Source organism: Cydia amplana, chromosome 17, assembly GCF_948474715.1.
Source record: "Cydia amplana chromosome 17, ilCydAmpl1.1, whole genome shotgun sequence".
Classification (NCBI taxonomy): domain Eukaryota; kingdom Metazoa; phylum Arthropoda; class Insecta; order Lepidoptera; family Tortricidae; genus Cydia; species Cydia amplana.
In genome coordinates, this window is record NC_086085.1 from 10513873 (window position 1) to 10537124 (window position 23252).

At 40.3% G+C, this 23252-nt stretch overlaps 1 protein-coding gene across 1 annotated transcript in view; it reads right to left on the minus strand.

Annotated features, from left to right (window-relative positions):
* LOC134655915 (RNA helicase aquarius) overlaps positions 1-23252 on the minus strand; it is a 91059-nt gene that overhangs the window by 6291 nt on the left and 61516 nt on the right. The window contains exons 14-24 of the mRNA XM_063511418.1: positions 22839-23008; positions 21768-21899; positions 16303-16440; positions 14962-15053; positions 14336-14534; positions 10141-10324; positions 8096-8220; positions 6124-6284; positions 5449-5716; positions 3429-3600; positions 1362-1532 (exon numbers count right to left, since the gene is read on the minus strand). Of these exons, the coding sequence (XP_063367488.1) occupies positions 1362-1532; positions 3429-3600; positions 5449-5716; positions 6124-6284; positions 8096-8220; positions 10141-10324; positions 14336-14534; positions 14962-15053; positions 16303-16440; positions 21768-21899; positions 22839-23008 (1812 nt within the window). The remainder of the gene's footprint in view (positions 1-1361; positions 1533-3428; positions 3601-5448; positions 5717-6123; positions 6285-8095; positions 8221-10140; positions 10325-14335; positions 14535-14961; positions 15054-16302; positions 16441-21767; positions 21900-22838; positions 23009-23252) is intronic.

Here is a 23252-nt window from a genome sequence, read left to right on the forward strand (position 1 = left end):
ATTAAAAAAATCGTAGGTTGCTAAAACTTAATAACGACAACACATACAACATACGCATTATACTTAGGGCATAGAGAAAAAAATACATAGAGTGCTCACTCCATACATCAGTTTTAGTACCAAAAAGACTATTAGCATCTAGCATCGAGTAGCGGAACTATCAGTACTGCTACTTGACAATAGATGTAGCACCGACCGGAAAGTCTTATGCTGTTGAGATAAGACTTTCAGGTCGGTGCTACATCTATTGTCAAGTAGCAGTACTGATAGTTCCGCTACTCGATGCTAGATGTAGACACTGAAATTAATAGTCTGAACTGATGTATGGAGTGAGCACTCTATGTATTTTTTTCTCTATGCTTAGGGTCGGTTGCACCAACCTGTTTGTATCGTTAAAGAGTTCGCAAAATTTTATTGTATGGAATGTTTCATAGTAAACCGCAGGAATTTCTAAACCCAGAGTACATAGTTTTTCCTTTTAACTAGGTAGGTATGTAGTGATAATATAAACCGTTATAATTTAAATATTACAATTGTGACTGTTCATATAGGGAGAGCCCCGAAAAGGGGATTTAAAAATATAGAATGTTTCAGAAGGTTACTGACATATGTTATTTACATTTATTGTACTGGTCTTGCATCTTTAATAGCAGAAAATAAATACAACATGAATAGGTACAGTTGGTTAACTAGCTCTGATCTGATGTTGACAAAATTGTCTTTTTACAAGCATAATTTGATAACATTTGACACACAGATAGTTTATAACCTGGAAAAGGGCAAAGGATATCTTTATCCCGGGATCCATGTCCTAAGGTGGTGCAAAAAATGGTTACAGTTTTAACAGTTTAGTATGAGAGTACTAAGGCAGACCTTAGTACTGTCGAGGGGGCAGACAGAACACCGATTTCTACGAAGACGAGTCGCGGGCAGAGACCAGTTAGTTATAAGAACCTGTGTGTGTTTTAAACTGAACCATTTTAGGTCAGGCAATGTGTCAGACAATCTGACGGAAGCGCTGGTGGCCTAGCGGTAAGAGCGTGCGACTTGCAATCCGGAGGTCGCGGGTTCGAACCCCGGCTCGTAGCAATGAGTTTTTCAGAACTTATGTACGAAATATTATTTGATATTTACCAGTCGCTTTTCGGTGAAGGAAAACATCGTGAGGAAACCGGACTAATCCCAATACGGGCCTAGTTTACCCTCTGGGTTGGAAGGTCAGATGGCAGTCGCTTTCATAAAAACTAGTGCCCACGCCAATTACTGGGATTAGTTGCCAAGCGGACCCCAGGCTCCCATGAGCCGTGGCAAAATGCCGGGACAAAGCGAGGAAGATGAATCTGACGGCCGACAAATGTTACCTTATGAGGTCGACCGATAAGGGGGTTGTCGGCGCAACGCTTGTCGATGACGTCACGAATGAGATGCTTCTGTCCGTTGTACGTGGTCAAGATTGATATCCTCTCAGCAGGCCAGCCGATTATCCGCATGTACATGAATACGGCTACGACGTATTCCGCCTCGGCCAAATTCTGGAAATTATGGATAATATACATTAGTGTCCGGAAAGAAAGGCATTATTAGGAGTAATATAATCCTACGAACATTCATTATTGTACCTACTGTATATTTTTAGTTGTCAAGCGGAGCCCAGGCTCCCATGAGCCGTGGCAAAATGCCGGGATAACGCGAGGAAGAAGAATACTCTATACGCTTTCCACTTTTCGTTTTGATTTACAAACAAAAAGTGAACTTTTCAGAACACGTTTGAGATAAAGAATATCCTGTGGTTTTAAAAACATCTTGGACGAAGTACAGATTTATATATTGTGTAGATAGAAATTTTTATGTATAACATATGTGATTCATGTTAAGGCTTATCAGGAACAGAGGCCACATGTTATACAGATGGAATATCATATTTTCATATCAATGACCTTGATGCACGGATATATTTATAAGACTAATAAGTATTTTTTAATTGTTTTAGAAGATGACGATGTGGTTTACAGCTATCTCTTTTTGTTCGTAATAGTATCTACTTAATTACACTGACGATTTACAACTAGGGCAATTAATTTTAGACGTGAGAATAATAAGTATTAAACCAACGTGTTTTAATATTTGTTACAAAATTATGTACAACTGTTAAGCGGGAGTGGGAGCACATATATAGGTTTAAATTGTTTAAGGGTCGGTTTCATCAAATCGTCTGTCTCCGTTAAAATGTTCTTAAAATGTTATTATTTTGGAATTTTCATAATTTACTGCTGAGTGGCGTTGATCAGTCCGCCAATAGTGGTTGGCGCAACTAGTCTTATAGGAGCCAATTTTCACTTAACAGAGCAACATCGCGACAGGGTCGCCATGCAAAGCGTAGTTGCATGCAATACGGCGTTCACATTTCAACTTTAGTGGCACACACGGTCTATATTACGCGGCGTCTATCCCGAAGTATGTGCAACTATCGTAGCCAACCCGCGTGTCAAAGTCAAAGTCAAAGTCAAAATATACTTTATTCATGTAGGCCTAGCAACAAGCACTTATGAATCGTAACATACTTATATATTAAGCTAATTATCAGAGCAATTTATTTATGTTATTATTCCATAATAATATTGGATTATTATACAATTCAAATTTAACACAAATTTAAGAATTTCACAAAAGGATCGTCAAACATGAAACATTTTTTTATAAAAAATACTAGTCTAGAATGTTTCTAGAATAAAATCTAAATGTCAAATAAATAAATAAAAAACACAAAAGAAGTACATACATATTACTGAATCGCGATTAGAAAGGGATTGAGATAGCTGTCAATCCATATTGATTTTGACGTAAGTGTATGGAAATCTGTTATTTCTAATCCCTTTCTGATCGCGGCATGATAATACATGCTATGCTGCTACGTGCTATGCTGGTATCTCGGCCAGTCACGTGACGTGGCGCAGTGTGGAAAGATAAGTCGGGCCCTGGAGGGAAACTACCTTAAATCCTTAAGCTGGCTCATTTTACTTAATGGAGACATTCCTTTATTTTTAAAAAGAAACAAAACTGCATTCAAAGTATTTTTCTTTTTTTCTTCAATTTGGCTTGTCTAAAAAAATCATGAGTACTAAATATTACATTTTATGGATATTTTGTACGACAGACGAGTTTAAGACCTAATGTTTCTTGGAGAAATGTTATCATTAACATTAACTGTATCGACTAGTAGAATAAAATTGCGAGTTTTTATTTTTTGGAATTTTTAGTCGGTTCGAGTCCCGGGCGAGGCAAGCGAGTTTTAGAAAATCTTTGAATGCAGTTTTGTTTCTTTTTAAAAATAAAGGAATGTCTCATTTAAGTAAAATGAGCCAGCTTAAGGATTTAAGGTAGTTTCCCTCCAGGGCCCGACTTATCTTTCCACACTGTATATACCGTACCTGGTAGAAGTACGGACTGGGCTCAGTCTCGCCAGCCCCATTGAAATCCTCCACGTTAACCAGCTGGAAATCGTATCGGAGCCCGGCGTTGGCTGCTCGGTACTCGGGTAGTCTGGTCACATGGCCCAAGTCACCCAGCGCGCGGTACCGCCATCGGTAAAGGTTGCAAATGCTGTATGGAAAGAAATAGTTCTTGTAATAGGATCAACACATACTTGTAAGTAACTTACTCAAAAATATGTCCCATGGTTCTTAATTCGCTGACATAAGAACTATGGGACATAAAAAAGATAATAAAAAAAACATCTGGAAGTTATGACGTCCACAATGACTCACTAAATACGCAAGATTATATCATCTTTCGTAGATAATATACACTGACATAGTTCAGCTCAGACATTTACACTAGGTCATTCTAGCAGATATCATTCGTGCGTTAAGATTCAATTAACAAGTTTATTTCAAGATGCTAATAAGCTTGATCAAAGATCAAAGAGCGGACTGGATGAAATTAAACTACTGATGTTGTATTTTATAAAAAAGAGATGACTGTGAGTCATTTGGGATGATTTTCTGGAAAACGTCATTGATAAGAATTATAAAACAAACGATTTTGAGTTTTTTTTAAGCTGTCGTTGCATATAGGAAAAATGGTTGCTTGTACAGTGGCGGGTCGGCCTTAGAGGTGTCCGTTAGCTTAAATGCACCTAGCCGTTTTAAGATATACGAGAAAATTAATGTATAATTCTATTTATTAAAATGTGATCGATGTCGCAGTGACCCGGGTGGCTTAGAGGTTATGGCGTCAGCCTCGACTGCTGAAGCATGTTCAAATCTAGCCCTGGGTGGTGCTGTAGACTACGTATGATGTGAGAACACTGTTCTATATTTCTAAGTATTTAAAACGACCGCATTTGTTGTGACTCATTGTCAAATTAAAATAAGTATGCGGGCTACACAAAAACAAACAAAAATAGCATCATGAGTAATATAACTTCTGACCCTTTTCACAATGCACTGCGTTGTAACAACGGTTTAGCCATACAATGAGCCTACTGTATTGTTACTAACAAAGGTAACTACTGTGTTGTATCAGACGGTTACGATAACCTTGCTGTAAAATATAATAATACAATGTTGAGTCCCATTTTTAAACATATGCTTTACAAGTTTTAACGATTATTAAATCTACACTCATATTATATTTCAAAAATCTAATGTTAACTTCCAGCATTACAAATTGTTTGAAATAAATTAGTGTGATTAATTATAATGTTAACCAACGTATCGTACGAATAGCAATAAAAATCTGGTTTTTCTGCGAAACATAAGTACTTAAGGCTTCAGCTACCTACTGTGTTTAAATTATTGATTATCTACACATTATCTGGGCGTTAAGCTCCACCTAGGGCACGCCCAGCCGCACCATGTGCGTGAACAAGCTCTGCTCCATGTTGCAGCACTGCTGGAACATGTTCTAGACTATGTAACAGGACTGACCTCGGCCTCGCGCGGCCCTGCGCGTCCAGCTCCACATAGAGCACGCCCAGCCGCACCATGCGCGTGAACAGGCTCTGATCCTTGTTGCAGCACTGCTGGAACGTGTTCTAGACTATGTAGCAGAACTGACCTCGGCCTCGCGCGGCCCTGCGCGTCCAGCTCCACGCAGGGCACGCCCAGCCGCACCATGCGCGTGAACAGGCTCTGCTCCATGTTGCAGCACTGCTGGAACGTGTTCTAGACTATGTAGCAGAACTGACCTCGGCCTCGCGCGGCCCTGCGCGTCCAGCTCCACATAGGGCACGCCCAGCCGCACCATGCGCGTGAACAAGATCTGCTCCATGTTGCAGCACTGCTGGAACATGTTCTAGACTATGTAACAGGACTGACCTCGGCCTCGCGCGGCCCTGCGCGTCCAGCTCCACATAGAGCACGCCCAGCCGCACCATGCGCGTGAACAGGCTCTGCTCCATGTTGCAGCACTGCTGGAACGTGTTCTAGACTATGTAGCAGAACTGACCTCGGCCTCGCGCGGCCCTGCGCGTCCAGCTCCACATAGGGCACGCCCAGCCGCACCATGCGCGTGAACAGGCTCTGCTCCATGTTGCAGTACTTCTGGAAGGCCATGTTCTTGACGACGGGCGGCAGCTGGTGGTGGTCGCCGATCATGATCCAGCGCTTGAGCCGCGAGCGTCCGTCTTGAGGGTTTTGCAGTAGGAGCGGGATGAATGTTTCTATCTCGAGGATTTGGGCGGACTCTTCCATTAGGATATTGTCGTATTTAAAACCTGAAAATAATATTAAATTTTTTAGCAATTTTCCAAATGCAACCTGAAGAGATATTAAATTTATAACGATTTATTTACATGGTAACCAGTAAATTTTCGGAAGCGTACGGAGAAACTACAAAATATAGGAATTCGGCTCGATCAAGTGAATAGGGAAACTTCTTTTAGAAATTCTTGCAATTCAATGGTTTAATGTGCTTCTCTAAACATTCAATCAGCACTTGATCATTGATTTTGAGTATTAATTTAGATCTAAAGATCTTACTAGAAATGTCTGGTCTTTTACCGAACGGGACAGCTCAAAATTAACGAAACTCCAGCTCTTCAAAGACATAGTTTATTATGTAGGAGTGGCAACCATAGGAACTAAGTTTAAAGAACTGTAAACTATTTTCAATAAGACTTACCCATCTGCACTAGTTCTGATCGCTTCAACGCAGCATGAGTACAGGTCATGGCTATGATCTTGGCTTCCTTGACTAGAAGGTACTTGGATCGGTCCAAGCCTGAGCGAAGCAGCTCAAATGCTCGGAACTCCTCCAGCTCTTCGAAGATGTGGTTGATGTATCTGGGGGCAATATTTTAATAGATAACGGGCAAACAAGCCTTAAGCTCCGTGACGGTAAGCGGTTACCTTAGCCTAAATAGTGTCTGCAACTCCAGAAGTATGGACTCCACTTCTAGGAACACAACATTACAAGTTTAACTAAATTACTATGGCATCTAGTACTTATAAATTTGCTATTTTAATAGATATCGTTCTTTACTAATAATATAATAGGCCTGTCAGCATATATGTGATTATCCGACAACACAATACTTTGTCTATGCAAACATAATTAAGTGCTTGATTTTAATTATAATACCTATATAAGTGGCCCTATAGCGTGATCCCCTCTGGCCATAGACTAATCAGACAGCGTATTAAGAAGCGTTTACGAAGAGCACGGAGCAAATACATAGGTGTAAAATGTCAGGCCACAAGCAGCAATACTGAGTTGTACCCTACACTATTTTATACAAAAAAGCCCGTAATCATTAAAGCACAATTTTTGTAGATATATTTATAACCGAGCGAGATCGAAGATCTCCGCTTCAGCTTCGGCAAAACTGTGTGTTTGTCTGTTCGTTTGACCGGGTGATCTTTTCTATATGACGCTGAAATTGAGTGTGCAGGTGCGACTAAGTTTATGTAAATTTTTCAAAATGGGGGAGCTATGGGGGTTTGAGAGGTCTATAGCTAGCTCACAGACCACTAGTTTATGTACAGGCAGTGTACAGGTCATAAAACTGGACGCAACTGTATTCAATAAATTATTACGGGAGTGCCCATGCCTGGTGACCGTGAGTTATTTTGCTTCATCTATAGTGGACGTGATCTGTGCCTAAGGCGGCGTCGTATGCTAATAACTTGCCTACAAATTACTATCAATAGTACATGACGTCTATCTCAAAGTATTTTGTACCTATAAAAAAAGTCGTGAATTCTCAGACATTGTTTATTCAGCTTGTTACGAAACATATGTACGTCACTGCGACTACTGCGAGTTGTAAAATTGCACTCCAACATATATATGGCTAATAACGTTTGTTGTGGTTTTAAAATGTTAAATCAACCAGTGATCTCATTGTAACTTAGAATAAGTTGAAAATTATAGTAACGATATTGCTCACATCTCCAAGAAACACCCACATTATCTACGACTAATCTTTATTATAGGTGTCAATAGAGTTAGACTTAAGGTCAGAGTACACCCGCTACGTGTACGTGTGCACACTTGCACAGGCCGTTAATACACCATTCATCGTGAATTACTTACCTACATTAAAAAACGGAAAACACACATCGCTCGTGTGTTAGTTCACGACGACGCAGGTAATGGCGGGCAATGTTTATCAGAGAGTTTGGGTAGTCCATAGGAATGTAGTAAGGCCAACGAGTGGAGTTAAAAATCTGACCGTTATCGAGTTACTCCCGAGTCTATCCTAGCCGGCAATGACCCTGGCTGCAAAGCTTGAGCACATTGTTTAGTAAACCAGGGGCCCGTTTCTTAAAAGCTTGTAACTTGTAATACAACTAACTTAACTTTCTAACAAAAGCTGTCAAAAAGTGACATCCGCTTGTATTACAAGTAACAAGCTTTTGAGAAACGGGCCCCAGGGTGGGTTCGAAAAATGGTAAGGGCATTTAGTCGTGTGTTTAACACAAATATATTCGTTTCCGAGTTATATGGACATTTTCAATGTATCTAAGTACGTAGGTACAAGTATAAGCTAAGATTGTTCCCAAATTAATTTGTACTTTATTTGTACAGATGTCCAGATAAATTGTCACTTAACGGGGCGGGTGATGATGATGGTTCTCTAGTGTTATCTCACCTGTAGCAGCTAAGAGCGATTTCCAGGTCTTCATCATAGGACTTCCCGGGGAACAGAGGTTTTGGGGCATCATCGAAGAACTCATGGAAAGGGAACTCTTTGCTTATGGTCTCCACTGACTTCGTCTGAAACAAAATGATCAATGTTAATAGACATTACTACAGAGGCCGGGAAATTAGGGATTCCCGGCCAAGTAGTTATTGGATGGCATAGCGATAAGATGTTGGATATTCTATTTCACTTCGAAGTATAGTACGAGTATATTGAATTTCTCAAAAAAAAAATGCGCGAGAATACAATCTAAAAATAATAAAAACGAATAATTTATAATCTAAAAGTTCAATAGCGACGTATCTATGTCAAAGTCTGATGTAAGTGAAGAGTCTTTGAGATGCTGGTGGGTGGAGATATCCGCGCGAGCACACATGACCGGGTCGAGTCGGCGTCCGACAAAGCACGAGTTCAGCAAGGATCAATATTGCCGGCCTAGGCCAGAAATCTATTTCCGGTGCGTCTCATTAAATAATTAGGTACAATATTTCCGCGTATTTTTGTTTATATTTGAAACACAGTCGGATAAAAATAGTAAGGCCTAAATTTCTAACAGTCTTGTATCTGAAACCGAGCTTAAATATATCCCAAAGCGGTAAGACGATTCAAGAGTCCTCTCGAAATAAATTTGGATAATCGATACTTCATTCAAATTCGGGAGTCTGGCCAATGAAGGTCGCAATGACAGACGTCAATGCATTATTCTTAGGCGCGGCGTCGATATCTGACGTTGAGAGGTCAGACCTTAATGCATTCACTTCGTGGTTTGTTATCGTGCATGGCCGCGTTGTTTTTGTTTGCGAGCAAAAGGAATAAGATATAAAGGCCAATCCACACCAGTCATGGAATCGAAATTACATCAGCAGCTTCAGCACGAACTCGAATTATGGCGTTGTACATAAACGCTTGTCTAGTCTAACAAGCCCTTATGCAAATAAAGATCTCTATCTACTTATCTCTAAAACGGATAAATTGAGAATCGTTTGCCCCTATCCGTCATTTTGACAAACAACCGCTTCCTAAAGATAAACTGTTATTCTGGTACTGTCATCCGTTACAGGTTGTCAAGGTTAGCACATACGTCACAATATAATACATTTTCTAGGAAAACCCCTACGCTTGCCAAAATCGCAAAAAAATTACGACTTGGAAAGCGTCCAAGATATTTTTTGGGATTGGAAATACCCGTAACGTGATCAATATGTAAACATGTGTGGATTAGATAAGTGCAAGTGGGTGGATGTGGATTCCAAAATGAAACGCTTTTAGAATTTGTTTATACAACAAGCTGCATAATTACATGGACACGTTGTGAATGGAATTCACTCCAGCCAGCCAGCTTCAAAAGTGTACGTTCTGCTACAGAGACAGTTGACCCCACTAGGAAACAAACTTCTATGCTGACTAAATGCTGCATGCAATACGTGGCAGATTACTGCTTAGTACTCAAAGCTTGATCTGACGGTCTGAGCTGTCACATGCCAGCTCACATGTGGCGCCGGCGTCTCCCGTGGCGTCTAGCGTATAATGCAGCAGCCCCATCTCTAGGTGCCTACCTTGTCGCGCTGCACGGCGTCAGTGAAGGTTTGCCACCGGGGCCGCACGTGGTACACGTGAAAGTGATGGGCCAGTTCGCACGTGGCTCCCGCGTCTCCCCTGGCGTCTAGCGTATAATGCAGCAGCCCCATCTCTAGTTGCCTACCTTGTCGCGCTGCACGGCGTCAGTGAAGGTTTGCCACCGGGGCCGCACGTGGTACACGTGAAAGTGATGGGCCAGTTCGCACGTGGCTCCCGCGTCTCCCCTGGCGTCTAGCGTATAATGCAGCAGACCCGTCTCTAGGTGCCTACCTTGTCGCGCTGCACGGCGTCAGTGAATGTTTGCCACCGGGGCCGCACGTGGTACACGTGAAAGTGATGGGCCAGTTCGCACGTGGCTCCCGCGTCTCCCCTGGCGTCTAGCGTATAATGCAGCAGCCCCGTCTCTAGTTGCCTACCTTGTCGCGCTGCACGGCGTCAGTGAATGTTTGCCACCGGGGCCGCACGTGGTACACGTGAAAGTGATGGGCCAGTTCGCACGTGGCCCCCGCGTCTCCCCCGGCGTCGAGCGTGCGTTGTAGTCGCCCCACCACCTCTAGAAGCTCCAGACGCTTGGCCAGCACGTAGTTCACTCGGCCGTATCTGTGTGAGAAACAAATACATTATAATACATAAACAGAACCCTTTACTCGCTCTGTGCGCGACCGTAGCGCCCTAAAATCGTGTGGGACGAATAATAATGACTTAATGACTAATAAAAGCACATATATGTTAGTCTCACGACAGTTAAAATTCAATTATAAATTATAATAAACAGTTGACGCTAATCAAACTAATGAAAAATCTGTTGCATGAATCTTCTCATTTTTCCGATGGCATGCGTCGTTGGCGATTTCACTTCGCCAACCGGGTATTTTGTCAAGTAAAAGTAACCTAACGTATCTATATTTTTTTATTATCAGCCAATACTGGCCTGGTGGTGGACATACACTCATGCTGTCTTGTATATTTTATTTTATCGATATCTGACATGACGAATATGGTACACAAACAACAATACGTACAACTGATCAATATGATTACTCTATTATGTGTCAGCTAGAAAGATCATATCAAACAATAGCTATCAATCCTACTTGTACGAGTATTGTGTTGTTGTACCTTTACGGACCATGAATTTGCGCGATGACCTTAATCTAACCAATGGGCCGTGTCAGTGGCAATTGTTCTTAGACATGCGTTGGAATATTTTACGGACGATATCGGCCTGTCAGTTGTTCGGAGCTGTCAATTTTTTGTTCCAACTGACAAGCCGATATCGTCCGGCGGACTGCTAATCAGTGGGCCCCTTTAATGACTGCATCTGGCCGGTTCGAACATACAAATAGATGCCAACTTGATCTCAATTTGACATCACTCTCCCTTTCACCTCGCTCTATTTATATTATTAGTGAGTTGCGACTACCAGACCAGCGATGTTGTATGGCTGTGAAGCCTAGCCAGTCAAACAATGCCATGAACAGAAGCTACACACAACAGAAATGCGAATGCTTCGGTGGTCGGCGGGGGTGACACTTAAGGACAAGATACGTAACATATACATCAGAGGATTCAGAGGCAGCTTTAAAGTCGCACCCATAACGGATAAAATATCTGAATCACGACTGAGATGGTATGGTCATATAATGCGAAGGCCGGAAAATCATATCGTCAGAAAATGCCTATCCATAAATACTATGAAAAGAGGACGAGAAAGACCACGTACCTCATGGACGAAAACTATTGAGAAGGATATGGAAAGCCTTAACTTGCGTAAGGAAGACGCTCAGAATAGAACTGCCTGGAGATTCAAAATAAGGAAAGCCGACCCCTTCCGAGCGGGAAAAGGCGAGGGGGAAGAAGAAGAAGAAGAAGTTGCGACTAATAAACACACCAATAACAAATTTCAAAAGTCCGAATGCCCCTCTGGCCTTATGGCGGTGTAGACGCACTGATACATTTTGCATTATTCAAATCAAACCGAGAAGAAAATATATTCATTCCTTTTAGGCAACAATCTCTCTCCCAGACATATTTTACCTCAGTTTGGTTTCTTTATTAGCATTGGCTACGCCCCGAATTGGCACCTCATAAATTAGTCATTGTTTACATTTCGTGGAACACTGAAAGTGCTCTAGTTGCTAAATATAGTTAATTGGGAACATTCGCTAGGGTTTTCAGACCACGAGGCCAGTGAAGACTGATAATGATTGATGTAAAACAGACTAGCTGATATCATGTTTCGGAGAACTTTAATACAAAAATACGTGGAAAAATTGCGTTGATTTTATGGTGTTATGACTACATACAAATCGGTAGGTATCTACTTTATGGTTTCGTCTATGAGAGTTTTTCATGTGCTCTCGAACATCTGGTTGAGTTTCTGTCTGCTATACGATTATATCATCACCCAGTTGATGTTGCAACCATAAAGCGGGATTTACACTACGAAATTAGTGGCGTGAAAATAGTGTGCGCGATTTTGTGGTGAAATTAGTGTCATGCAACAAATTTCGTGTCCTGCGCGATTTTTTGGTGAAATTAGTGTCATGCAACTAATTTTGTAGTGTAAATGCGACGTGAAAAACTAGTGTCGCGAATGTGCTTGCGATGAGCTTCGAAGCTGATGGGGCCATGGTCACTGCGATACTATTTCACGACACTAATAATTTCACGACATTACTTTCGCATATATCGAAACTACTTTCGTGAAACTGATTTCAACATCCATGGCACTAATTTCATAATGTAAAACCCGCTTTCAATGTGATACATAACACGGGAAACATCTACTCGCAACTGATTGGAAATTAACAGAACAGACGGGATTCTGGAATGCATTTTCTGATCCTACCGGCTGCGCCAATATAAAGTATCGGGAAGTACCTACACAATGAAAACACCAAGGGTATTATTGACTGATTGATTTGATTTATTATGACAACCAGCCCTACATGTTAAACTACCCATATAATAAATAATGACATGTTAAAACAGCAATAGAGTTGTTGACACATGTTGAATTTTATAACTAAATCTAGTTAAATAGATAGAAAATGAGCAATTTATCACAATACATTGGAAACTTATAAAATAATGAAAAAAAAAAACCTTAAAGTTTAAAAAAAACTTCCAAATAGGAAAAAAATAATAAAGATACTATTCGATTTCTTACATTTTAATTAAATAAATATTGTATAGCAACAATATACATAAACGCAATATTTCACCGAGAAAATCACAATTTTCTTAATTTCCATACACCGAAACGGCTTCTAAAGTTACATGGTGACGTCACGATGTATTGCCATTTTCTTAGAATCGTTTCGTCAGTAAAGTGCGGGTGCCAGACTTTGACCATCATTTGTGACTTTTGTATTGCTTTAAGATAATGGGTCCCATACAGACATTTGATCCTCAAAACAAACCTGATTGACTGATACCATTCATAAAAAAATGACAAATACCCTATTAGAACTTGTGTGAGAATTTCCACTTACCTTGAGAAGTCTTTATCAGTCTGCAGTGCCTCTTCTCCATGACCCAGACGCAGCAGATGCCGTTCATCCACATCCAGCTCTGCGACCTTCTCGAAGAGCTGGTTGAGCGCCTGGTTACTGTGCGTCACTACCAGGGTCCGTTGCCATGGGAAGTTATTAGAATTTGTGAGAATTATCCACTTACCTCGAGAAGTCTTTATCAGTCTGCAGTGCCTCTTCTCCATGACCCAGACGCAGCAGATGCCGTTCATCCACGTCCAGCTCTGCGACCTTCTCGAAGAGCTGGTTGAGCGCCTGGTTACTGTGCGTCACTACCAGGGTCCGTTGCCATGGGAAGTTATTAGAACTTGTGTGAGAATTATCCACTTACCTCGAGAAGTCTTTATCAGTCTGCAGTGCCTCTTCTCCATGACCCAGACGCAGCAGATGCCGTTCATCCACGTCCAGCTCTGCGACCTTCTCGAAGAGCTGGTTGAGCGCCTGGTTACTGTGCGTCACTACCAGGGTCCGTTGCCATGGGAAGTTATTAGAACTTGTGTGAGAATTATCCACTTACCTCGAGAAGTCTTTATCAGTCTGCAGTGCCTCTTCTCCATGACCCAGACGCAGCAGATGCCGTTCATCCACGTCCAGCTCTGCGACCTTCTCGAAGAGCTGGTTGAGCGCCTGGTTACTGTGCGTCACTACCAGGGTCCGTTGCCATGGGAAGTTATTAGAACTTGTGTGAGAATTATCCACTTACCTCGAGAAGTCTTTATCAGTCTGCAGTGCCTCTTCTCCATGACCCAGACGCAGCAGATGCCGTTCATCCACGTCCAGCTCTGCGACCTTCTCGAAGAGCTGGTTGAGCGCCTGGTTACTGTGCGTCACTACCAGGGTCCGTTGCCATGGGAAGTTATTAGAACTTGTGTGAGAATTATCCACTTACCTCGAGAAGTCTTTATCAGTCTGCAGTGCCTCTTCTCCATGACCCAGACGCAGCAGATGCCGTTCATCCACGTCCAGCTCTGCGACCTTCTCGAAGAGCTGGTTGAGCGCCTGGTTACTGTGCGTCACTACCAGGGTCCGTTGCCATGGGAAGTTATTAGAACTTGTGTGAGAATTATCCACTTACCTCGAGAAGTCTTTATCAGTCTGCAGTGCCTCTTCTCCATGACCCAGACGCAGCAGATGCCGTTCATCCACGTCCAGCTCTGCGACCTTCTCGAAGAGCTGGTTGAGCGCCTGGTTACTGTGCGTCACTACCAGGGTCCGTTGCCATGGGAAGTTGTGATACAGGTTGGAAATTATCTGTACGGCTACGTCAGTTTTTCCTGTGGCAAGAAAATTAAAATTGTTTGTGGACATCAAGGTAAGTATATGGAAATATTTTGTGCTTTTCAGTGGATTGGTTTTTGAAGTGAAAACTTCTTTAGCGGCGCTGTGTACTTTTTGAGGTGGGGAAAAAATGTTAAACTCGCGACAGATCACGTGACCGTAAGACGGACACGTGACCTGATCGAACAATGTCATTGAGTTTTTTTTTATTGATTTAAATGCCATGTAGTGAGTTTCCCTCTAACTGGTATTAATATGACTCGAGTACTAACAGTGATGTGCTTAGGGGTTTCAAGTAATGCGACGAAATAACGCTAGATGTCGTTAACCTCAATTATACAGACATTTTGCACTAGTCATTGAGTTTTCACTTCTGCCGGCACTCCCGGAGTGCAACCCGTTGTTTTTTTTTTAATACAATACCTGTTCCCGGCGGTCCGACCACTAGCGTTAACCCAGGCTGCATTCCCGAGCGTATGGCTTCCAGTTGGGTTGGCGTGAATAAGATGTTGTTCCTGTTAAAACGTACACTCATATTAAAACAATCAAGCTCTTAAAAACTTTAATCGTACCCATCCATCTCCATTTAAGCTCCATTTAACCTAAATGGTGATGGACGTATATCTATATTGAGAAGAGTAGGTTTTTCAATGTTAGTTAGGTACTTAGTTCATAGTGACGTAAATTTACGTGCCTAAACAGATGAGATTAACGAATTACGTACTTCCAAGTAGGATACGCCTTGTTACACAAACAGTCATTCATTAAAAAAATTTAAAGTTACGAAGGAAAACCTAAAATTACAAAAATGCGTAGTATTTGGAGTAGATACTAATTTAAAGAGCACGTAGCGTCTACTTTTTACGATGTTTTTATCGCTCATTCCGGTTACGGTTGTAAAATATCTCTCACGTCGCTTTTGCGTTACCGTGATAATATGTAGATTCGGTGACGAGATGTTTTTGACTACATCAGTAAATTGTTTTTGCACCTGACTGTACAAGAAACGTCGTATAGTTAGTCATCGCTAAGTTTGCGCGGCTATTGTTAAGTATTTCTCGGCAAGAAGGTGCGGTCAGATCTAGCGCGCGCGCGCTGTGAGAGCGCATTGCTTCAGATTGCTCGCCTAGTTAGCACAACTCTTGCGAGGCTCACATAAAGCGCAATAATAGTTTGTGTTACAAGGGATCAAAATGATATATTTCCGTCAAGGGCGTACATTGAATCCTGAGCGTAATGAGGGATTCAAGTGTTAACGTCCAAAATGAAATAATTTTGATACCGTGTGACACATACTGCTTTTCACATCAACTATGAGGAAAATAAAAAAATCTTAGTGTTGACACAATCTGATGCTTAAACAGATTATTTAAGCTAAAAAAATAATGTGCAAAAAAATGTCAAAATAGTGTGCTAGAACAGTAAAGTGACTGAGGGATCAAAGTCAAGGGAGGAAAAGTGCCACTTTGATCCCTCCTAGCAGGAAAGTAAAAGCACTTTTCCGAATAGGTGGTGTGAAAAATCTATACCAAACTAGCGTACGCACTCGCGGCGCATTCGCTAGATCTGGGGGCCTAGCCAAGAAGAAAGTCGTTACTAGAAAACTCCAATCGAAACTTAAATAATATATGGAAATAGTTACGTGACTTTTCGTGGCATATGTCATCCCGATACATTTATTCTTTTCTTTGGCATTGTCATCTTGGCAAAGCCAAGTCGGTACAAACTTAGCGTAGACGGATTCTATGCTGACGGTTTACTCACTTTTTCGGCTCATTGTATAAGTATGGTCCCCGTTTCGGCTGCACGTGTGGTTCCACGATGATAGATTTAATTTCCTCGTCTTCATCCATTGCATTGTCGCCAAGTTCTTGCTTGCGGAGAACATTCTCAAAGGTAACTCTGAAAGATAATTGGAATTAAACATTATTGTAATAAAGCTGGCACGTGAACGCTAACATATTATGTCAACCTTCTTATTGCACGTGTTTCGCGGAATTTCGCATTGATTAAAAAAACTAGTTTTTCGGTAAAGTTTGACCGATAGGTATGCTTATCATAAAACTCAACAAAATAATGTTGATATTTGTGACGAATACGTATGTATGTCGAAGATAACGAGGTTTTTTCCTGGAAGCGGCAAAATAAGTAATTCACTATATGGGTAAGATGTTTTTTTCTTATACAAATGTAGAATCCTATCGACTAAGGTCTAATCTATCTATAATATAATATATGTCAAAATAAATTATCGCATGTTATTTAAAATGCCAATGTCAATCTTTTAACCTTGATCGCAACGTAGGTATAACTATTAATTAAATTTAGGATATAAACCAGTGAAATCGTTGCATTAAAGGAAACCTTTTACGTTTCTATCAAACAATACTCCGTACGATGTTCTTTTACCGACTCAATGCAGACGATATGTGCAGTATTTAGGACGAACGCGTCGGGTACTCACTACTCAACACAAGCGAATCCGTGCTAGTACACGTGTGTCCTTATATGTGAACGCGCTTCGAGTGCTCACGTACAAACTATTTTTCCTACAACCTAATCAGGGATAACGCGAATTTGATGACAAATTACAGGAACTTCGGTGTGAGTAAATAATGAAACAAATTAAATAATGAAATGATTCACAGTATATGCGGGATATCATCAGTCATTCAGTAAGTAGGTGAAATAACAGTCGTTTAGTGCATATAGGTACTATCGTGCAACGCTCCCAACATGTAAGTTTTGATAATTACAGTTTTAATATAATCTCCAGCGTCTCACAATCCTAATTAGTGCTAATTAACTGAAAATACGATTATCTATTGTAACTATTTTAAGTTAGAATAAACTAGGTTTTTTTATTTATTTTTAAAATAAAACAAATTCTATCCTATTTTCTAACATGATTTATTAAAATTTCAATGTATGGTAAGCCGTTAAGGTGAAGTGAGTTCAGAAAACGGAGTTTTAAAATATTCGTAGCGCTTTTTTGGATCAATGTACAGCTGCCATGAGTTGTATAAGCAATCTTGAGGCCTTTTTCTAGGGAACTCAACGATTCGAACCCTAAGTTTTTGACTTTCGCTCGATAGAAAACAATCACGAACATAGGTCTAAAACGGACTTGAAATATTCGTAACAATTTTGGCACAAAAGATAAAGATATGAAATTTGCTTCTAATAACGCGCAATCTTATTCTTGATGGAACTCAGTGATTCCTTTTTTTTTAAATGAACATTAAATAAATATATTCAAAGACATGATATCAGCGGTCCCGTGCACGCAACTTCTTTGATTCAGATGGCCGCTGGCCTCGGACGAAGGCGGACGCATCGCGCTTTGGAGCTCCATGACAGCTTACTCTTGACAAATAAATCATGTACGTATACGAAAAAGTATACCAGTAGACAGTTTGCATTAAAAGAAATAGGGTAAATAATTATCATCACGTGGAGCTCGAGTCTCATTTTAAATTTGATTTGCTGTTATTTACGGGGCATAATGGTTGAAAAACGCAGTAAACTATCTTAAAACAATACGATTACAATATTATTTAAGTAATTTGCTCCTTGAAATCCCGCTTAAAATGAAAAAAGTTTGAAGACTCATTTTTACTGATTGGAATTAATTTTCATTATGCTGGTATTAATATAGCGTCATTTTAAAAACGTTCCTACGTGACTTCTGTACGTCAATGAACTGTGATGACAGATGACAATTTTGTGATTTTGTATTTATGTTAGAGAACTTTTGTTCTTCAAATATTACCTATTAACATTCAGTGCCGATAACCTATCGGGTATTTTATGATTTCGTTCCCAGGCCGGACGACCCGATAGCCGACCCGAACGTGGTACTACAGCTTTATATGACGACATTTTTGCGGCCTATTTTGTTGCGGTTAACCAAGAAAAAATAAGCGGCTATGGTCTAGCCTCAGTCCTAGCGAGTTTTTGCGGCTTTTGAGACCGAGATATACTTACCTACGAGGCTTACAAGCCAATACCGGTGCGGTCTGGTTTGTGTTTGTGGTTGTTTGGATACATATAAACAGTATTATACAAATTTACTAGGTACCAAATAAATGCATATACAATGTTTGCGTAATTTTAAGATTTTTTTTCAGATTAGTTTACTTTTTACTTTAGTAATAAATACATACAAACATGAACGCTGAAAACAATACACTCTTTTTGTTTGGGCAGTCGTGTAAAAAGCGGTACCGTACTGCTTACACCGTAGCTAAATCAGTCCCCGCATAGTGCAACATTCTATGTATATCAAATTTATGTGCAATCCTAATATATACAGTAAGTAAGTAGGTAGGTTACATTTCTACATGTATAAAATACCTATTTTCCACCCACCAATTTCCACCCTGCCAGGACTTTATTTATTAATAAAGATAAAGAAATGTTTATTTGCAAAAATGTAGTGATGGATAGGTATGTAGTAATTCTGGATGCGTACAGTTCACTTGTAGAAGCATGCAATTTTTTCTTATTAGCTAGGTACAGTCACCTGGAATAGTATCGATACCTTTGGGTTCAGTTGGCGTAAAGGACAAAATTTTAGTTTTCATAAGACGCGAAAAACAGCGATTTTTTTTAAATGTTGATATTTATATAATATTTTTGTTGTTTATGAAGCTACATTTTTGATGTGTATTAGAAAAGTACTCAAAATTTTAGTAACTTTACCCTGAATTAGCGGCCATTGTATGAATTAAATACGAAAGAAGTTACTCAATGTCCTTTACAATTGGTCAAAAACACTATGAATGTCTTTTACACCCATACATTTTTTGGTAATTTAGTGTATCTTGTTTAGTAGGGGGTCGTAAGTGACATTCTCAGACTATTTTATTCCAAATTCGGGGTGTATTAGTTACTAGTCACGGTAGTCATGTTAATGAAGACGGTAAACTAAATATCCCAGTGCTTAATGCTAGCCGCCTTATACAGGGTGGATTTTCTATTTAGGTCAGTGAGGGCAGCTACCAGATCCCGTGCTGCTACGAGGAAACGGTCTTAGAAGACCTTTCTTCGATTTCAAATTAATGAAGATTGGCTTTTACAGATTTTGGAAAAAACATACAGGGTGCGAAAAAAAGGAATTTTTTGACAAACCTTTTTTTGATGCCAATCGATCCCATTCCTATTGAGAATCAAAAGCTTGTATGCAATCAGAGAAAAAATCCGGCTAGAAAAATCCCAAAAAGCAAGGAAAACTTTTCCCAGACAATTTGTATGACAATGAAAACTTTCACATGCTATTTTTGGATGCCAATCGATTCCATTCCTATCCAGTATCAATAGTTTCCTAGGGGGTCAAGTTACGGTAATGTACTAAAAACTACTAAGCCACAAATTAACTGCAGCCTATGGATCAACTACACTAAACGGGCTCTCAGCGCCCTACGCGTCCAATATAATAATAGCTTTAGGATGCTGTTGGGGCTGCCGCGCCATTGCAGTGCATCGGGGATGTTTTGCGAGAGACGTACGGATGGCTTCCATGCCATAATGCGCAAGCGCGTTGCGTCCTTGGTGAGGCGCCTGCGCGGCAGCCCGAATAGCCTCCTTCAGACGGTGGCAGAGCGCCTAGACGGCCCTTTCCAGCTACACTGGGATTTGCTGCACAGGGCGTCTAACTGACTGTTTTTATGTATTATTAGTTTTAATTTTTAATATTATATTTTTTACTTATTGTTATTGATTTTAATTTTAATATACCTACTTATATTGTTTTTATTATAATTTTGTTAATTAATTTGATTATTGTGTAATTAATAACCTTTACGATACTTTCTTTGAACTTATAATTTATAACTAAGTAACTGGTCATTTACGCCCCTTGAGCTAAGCTGTTTTTGCAAGCTCATAGTGTAAAAATTGGGTCGTAAAAGCAACTTTTCTCGAGGTATCGAAATTTTAACTATGCAGAACGCTTAGAATTCTGAAAAAAACTGTATAACTCATTTTCGTCAAACTGTCCTTTACGCCAATTGAACCCAAAGGTGTAGATATCTATCTCTTTGAAGGCCGCAAGAATATGTGACACGCTCTTATGGCTCTACAAATAAGGTCGTGTCAGATATTATTGAGGTCTTTCGTTGTGTAACATATTATTGCAGGTGACTGTATTAATAACTAAATAATAGTATATACAATTTGAAGCTAAGGTAAGTCATATATAATAATAACATCATCGGAATACACATAATTATGAGTTCATTGAAATTGTCATTGAATTGATTTTGCGCCTTATCGAAAGCCGGACAGAATACAGTTGGTACCTAAATAACGTATTACCTACATCTGAAGACTTCCGTATTTATTCGGTTTATTTAGTATGCGCAATACGCATCTCAACAACAATCAAATGAATTAGATTATTTACATTTAAGTACGTCACGTTTGACATTAACAGACAAGGAAAGCAAGATAAAATGTATTGTTTCTCTTTCTTCTTTCAATGGAACGCTTTTACAGTTCATGTTCCTCTAAAAAGGCCAATGGTTAACACTAAACTCAAAATGCTCTCATCTGCATCTTAAAAAAAACAGCTTGGGTCACTGACCTGTCCCAGTAAAGTGAGGTAGTGTGCGTGAAGTGTGCTTGTGTGTGAAATGGGGTAATTTGACAGAATCTGAAAAATTTCCCCGGGCATACCTCGCCTTGAATATTTAAGAATAAGAATCTAAAATCTTGTCTTCACTTGAACCAATACAGTATCTTATACTCATCGCAAATTGTAAGGGCTCGTTCACATTAGACTCATAGTTCGCGCTTCACGTCGAGGAATCAGTGTCCATTATTATGATAATTTGCTGTTAACTGCCTAATTAAAGTGTAATGTGAACGTTATAAGAATACGCAAGCAAATCATACAACGTGCCGTAGGCCGCCGTTTACAACCTCCACATTCGTGATTACAATCGGTCAGCGCGAACGTGTTCTAAAGATCCCAATTATATGGGGAAATAAACGCTAAATGGCAAAAAATTGCAACTACCTATATAGCAAGTCACGAGCCATCAATATTTATGTAACTTTCCTTGTAGTGTGGACTATAATAAGATATAATCATATAGGTATGGTATAACCCGGTCTTTTAGAAGTATTCAAAATTACTCTAAAACACTTTACGTTTTTGTCTGTTTTCTTTTGTGCCTGGAAAAATAATACATTTCCTGTAAAATTCATAATTTTTCTGTACTTACTTGAAGGGTCTGACTAGTTTCCGTGGGTCGTCGGTTTTCACTTTGACCTCGTAGCCCGGAAAACTGTTTCTCAAGTGTTCCATATCCAGAAACGTGTCATTGAAATCCAACGTAGGGATTTCATTGGGCATCCTATTAAGAGAAAAAAGTAACAATTTAATATAACTCTAGTAAAATCCTGAGGAAACATGACACAGACTATTTTTTCTACTCTAATAATTGGAACCGACAACAATTAATCCAGTTGTCAGTCATGCCGTGTTAGGTGTGTGGGAAGCAATCAAATATAAATTAAATGACTAAGTGTAAGGCCTGAGTGGACGCTCGAAGCGGAGCGTTCGGCGGGGCGTGCAGCGTGGCGTCGGGCTCACAAGTGATGTGAGCAGCGTGCACTAAGGCCGCTACTATACGCTTGCATTTGTTTAACATGCACGCCGCGCGCCCCGCCCCGCTGCACGCCCAACTCGAGCCTCCACTCAGGCCTTAGTGTAAGACATTTTTTGTGCGCTGTCAAATTTTCAATTTGGTAGCAGTATAGAATTTAAAGAGCTTATTATTATCTGTTTTACTCATTATACCCAGATAAAAAACCAAGAGCTTTCGAGTCCTGTTCAGATATTTATAAGCACCTTGTTCGTTTCGACATAGTAACATGAGCGCGCGAAGTATCACGCGCCGCAAACGTAACTTGCGGCAGCTTTTGAGTATATTTATTAAAGTAAGGAGGTTGAGTACGAAGAATTTCATAAATTTACATGTCACTTCCTATCTCTATAGCACTCGCACAATTATATTGCTGTCTCGCTCGGACGGTGTCATTGACCGCAGCATCATCAGCGGGACTACGGCGTGTCAACGCAGGAACTTCTTCGTGCTTAGCTTCATTACTGTAGCCCAGCGGTCGGCAACCTTTTAGCAGCCAAGGGCCACATAGTAGTTAACGAAGTTGACGCGGGCCGTACTTTGTTAATATTTATGACTTTATCAGACATTGTCGTTTGTCAATACATAATAAATAGCCAGGGAGGCTCGCGGGCCGCAGGTTTCCGACCGTTGCTGTATCCCAATTACCTTGTATAATGTGCTTGCCCCGGATCGCCGTATCCCAGCACGATATCGTGTAGCCACTCCGGGACCACGCATTCCGTGTTCATCAGCTCCCTGATGGTCTCCAGAACTGCTTTAAAGTTGTTCTCCTTCGGCTTTCGCCGCATTACGATGTTGAACGTTTCGTACACATCCTGTCGGAGAATTATTACAGCACGTCAGCGGAAGACAAAATGTTGTTTAGTGTCTCAGAATTTCTAAGAATAATTATTTACATACATAGGTACTGTATTGTGGACTAACAAGCGGAAATTGTACATTATTGTGTTTTACAACATTAAAACTTTTACGTACGCTGCTTTTGTAGTGCAGAAAAGATTAATCAACATTAACTTTTTCATCTTGTCCAGTATCTTATTAAATCATAAGATAAAACAT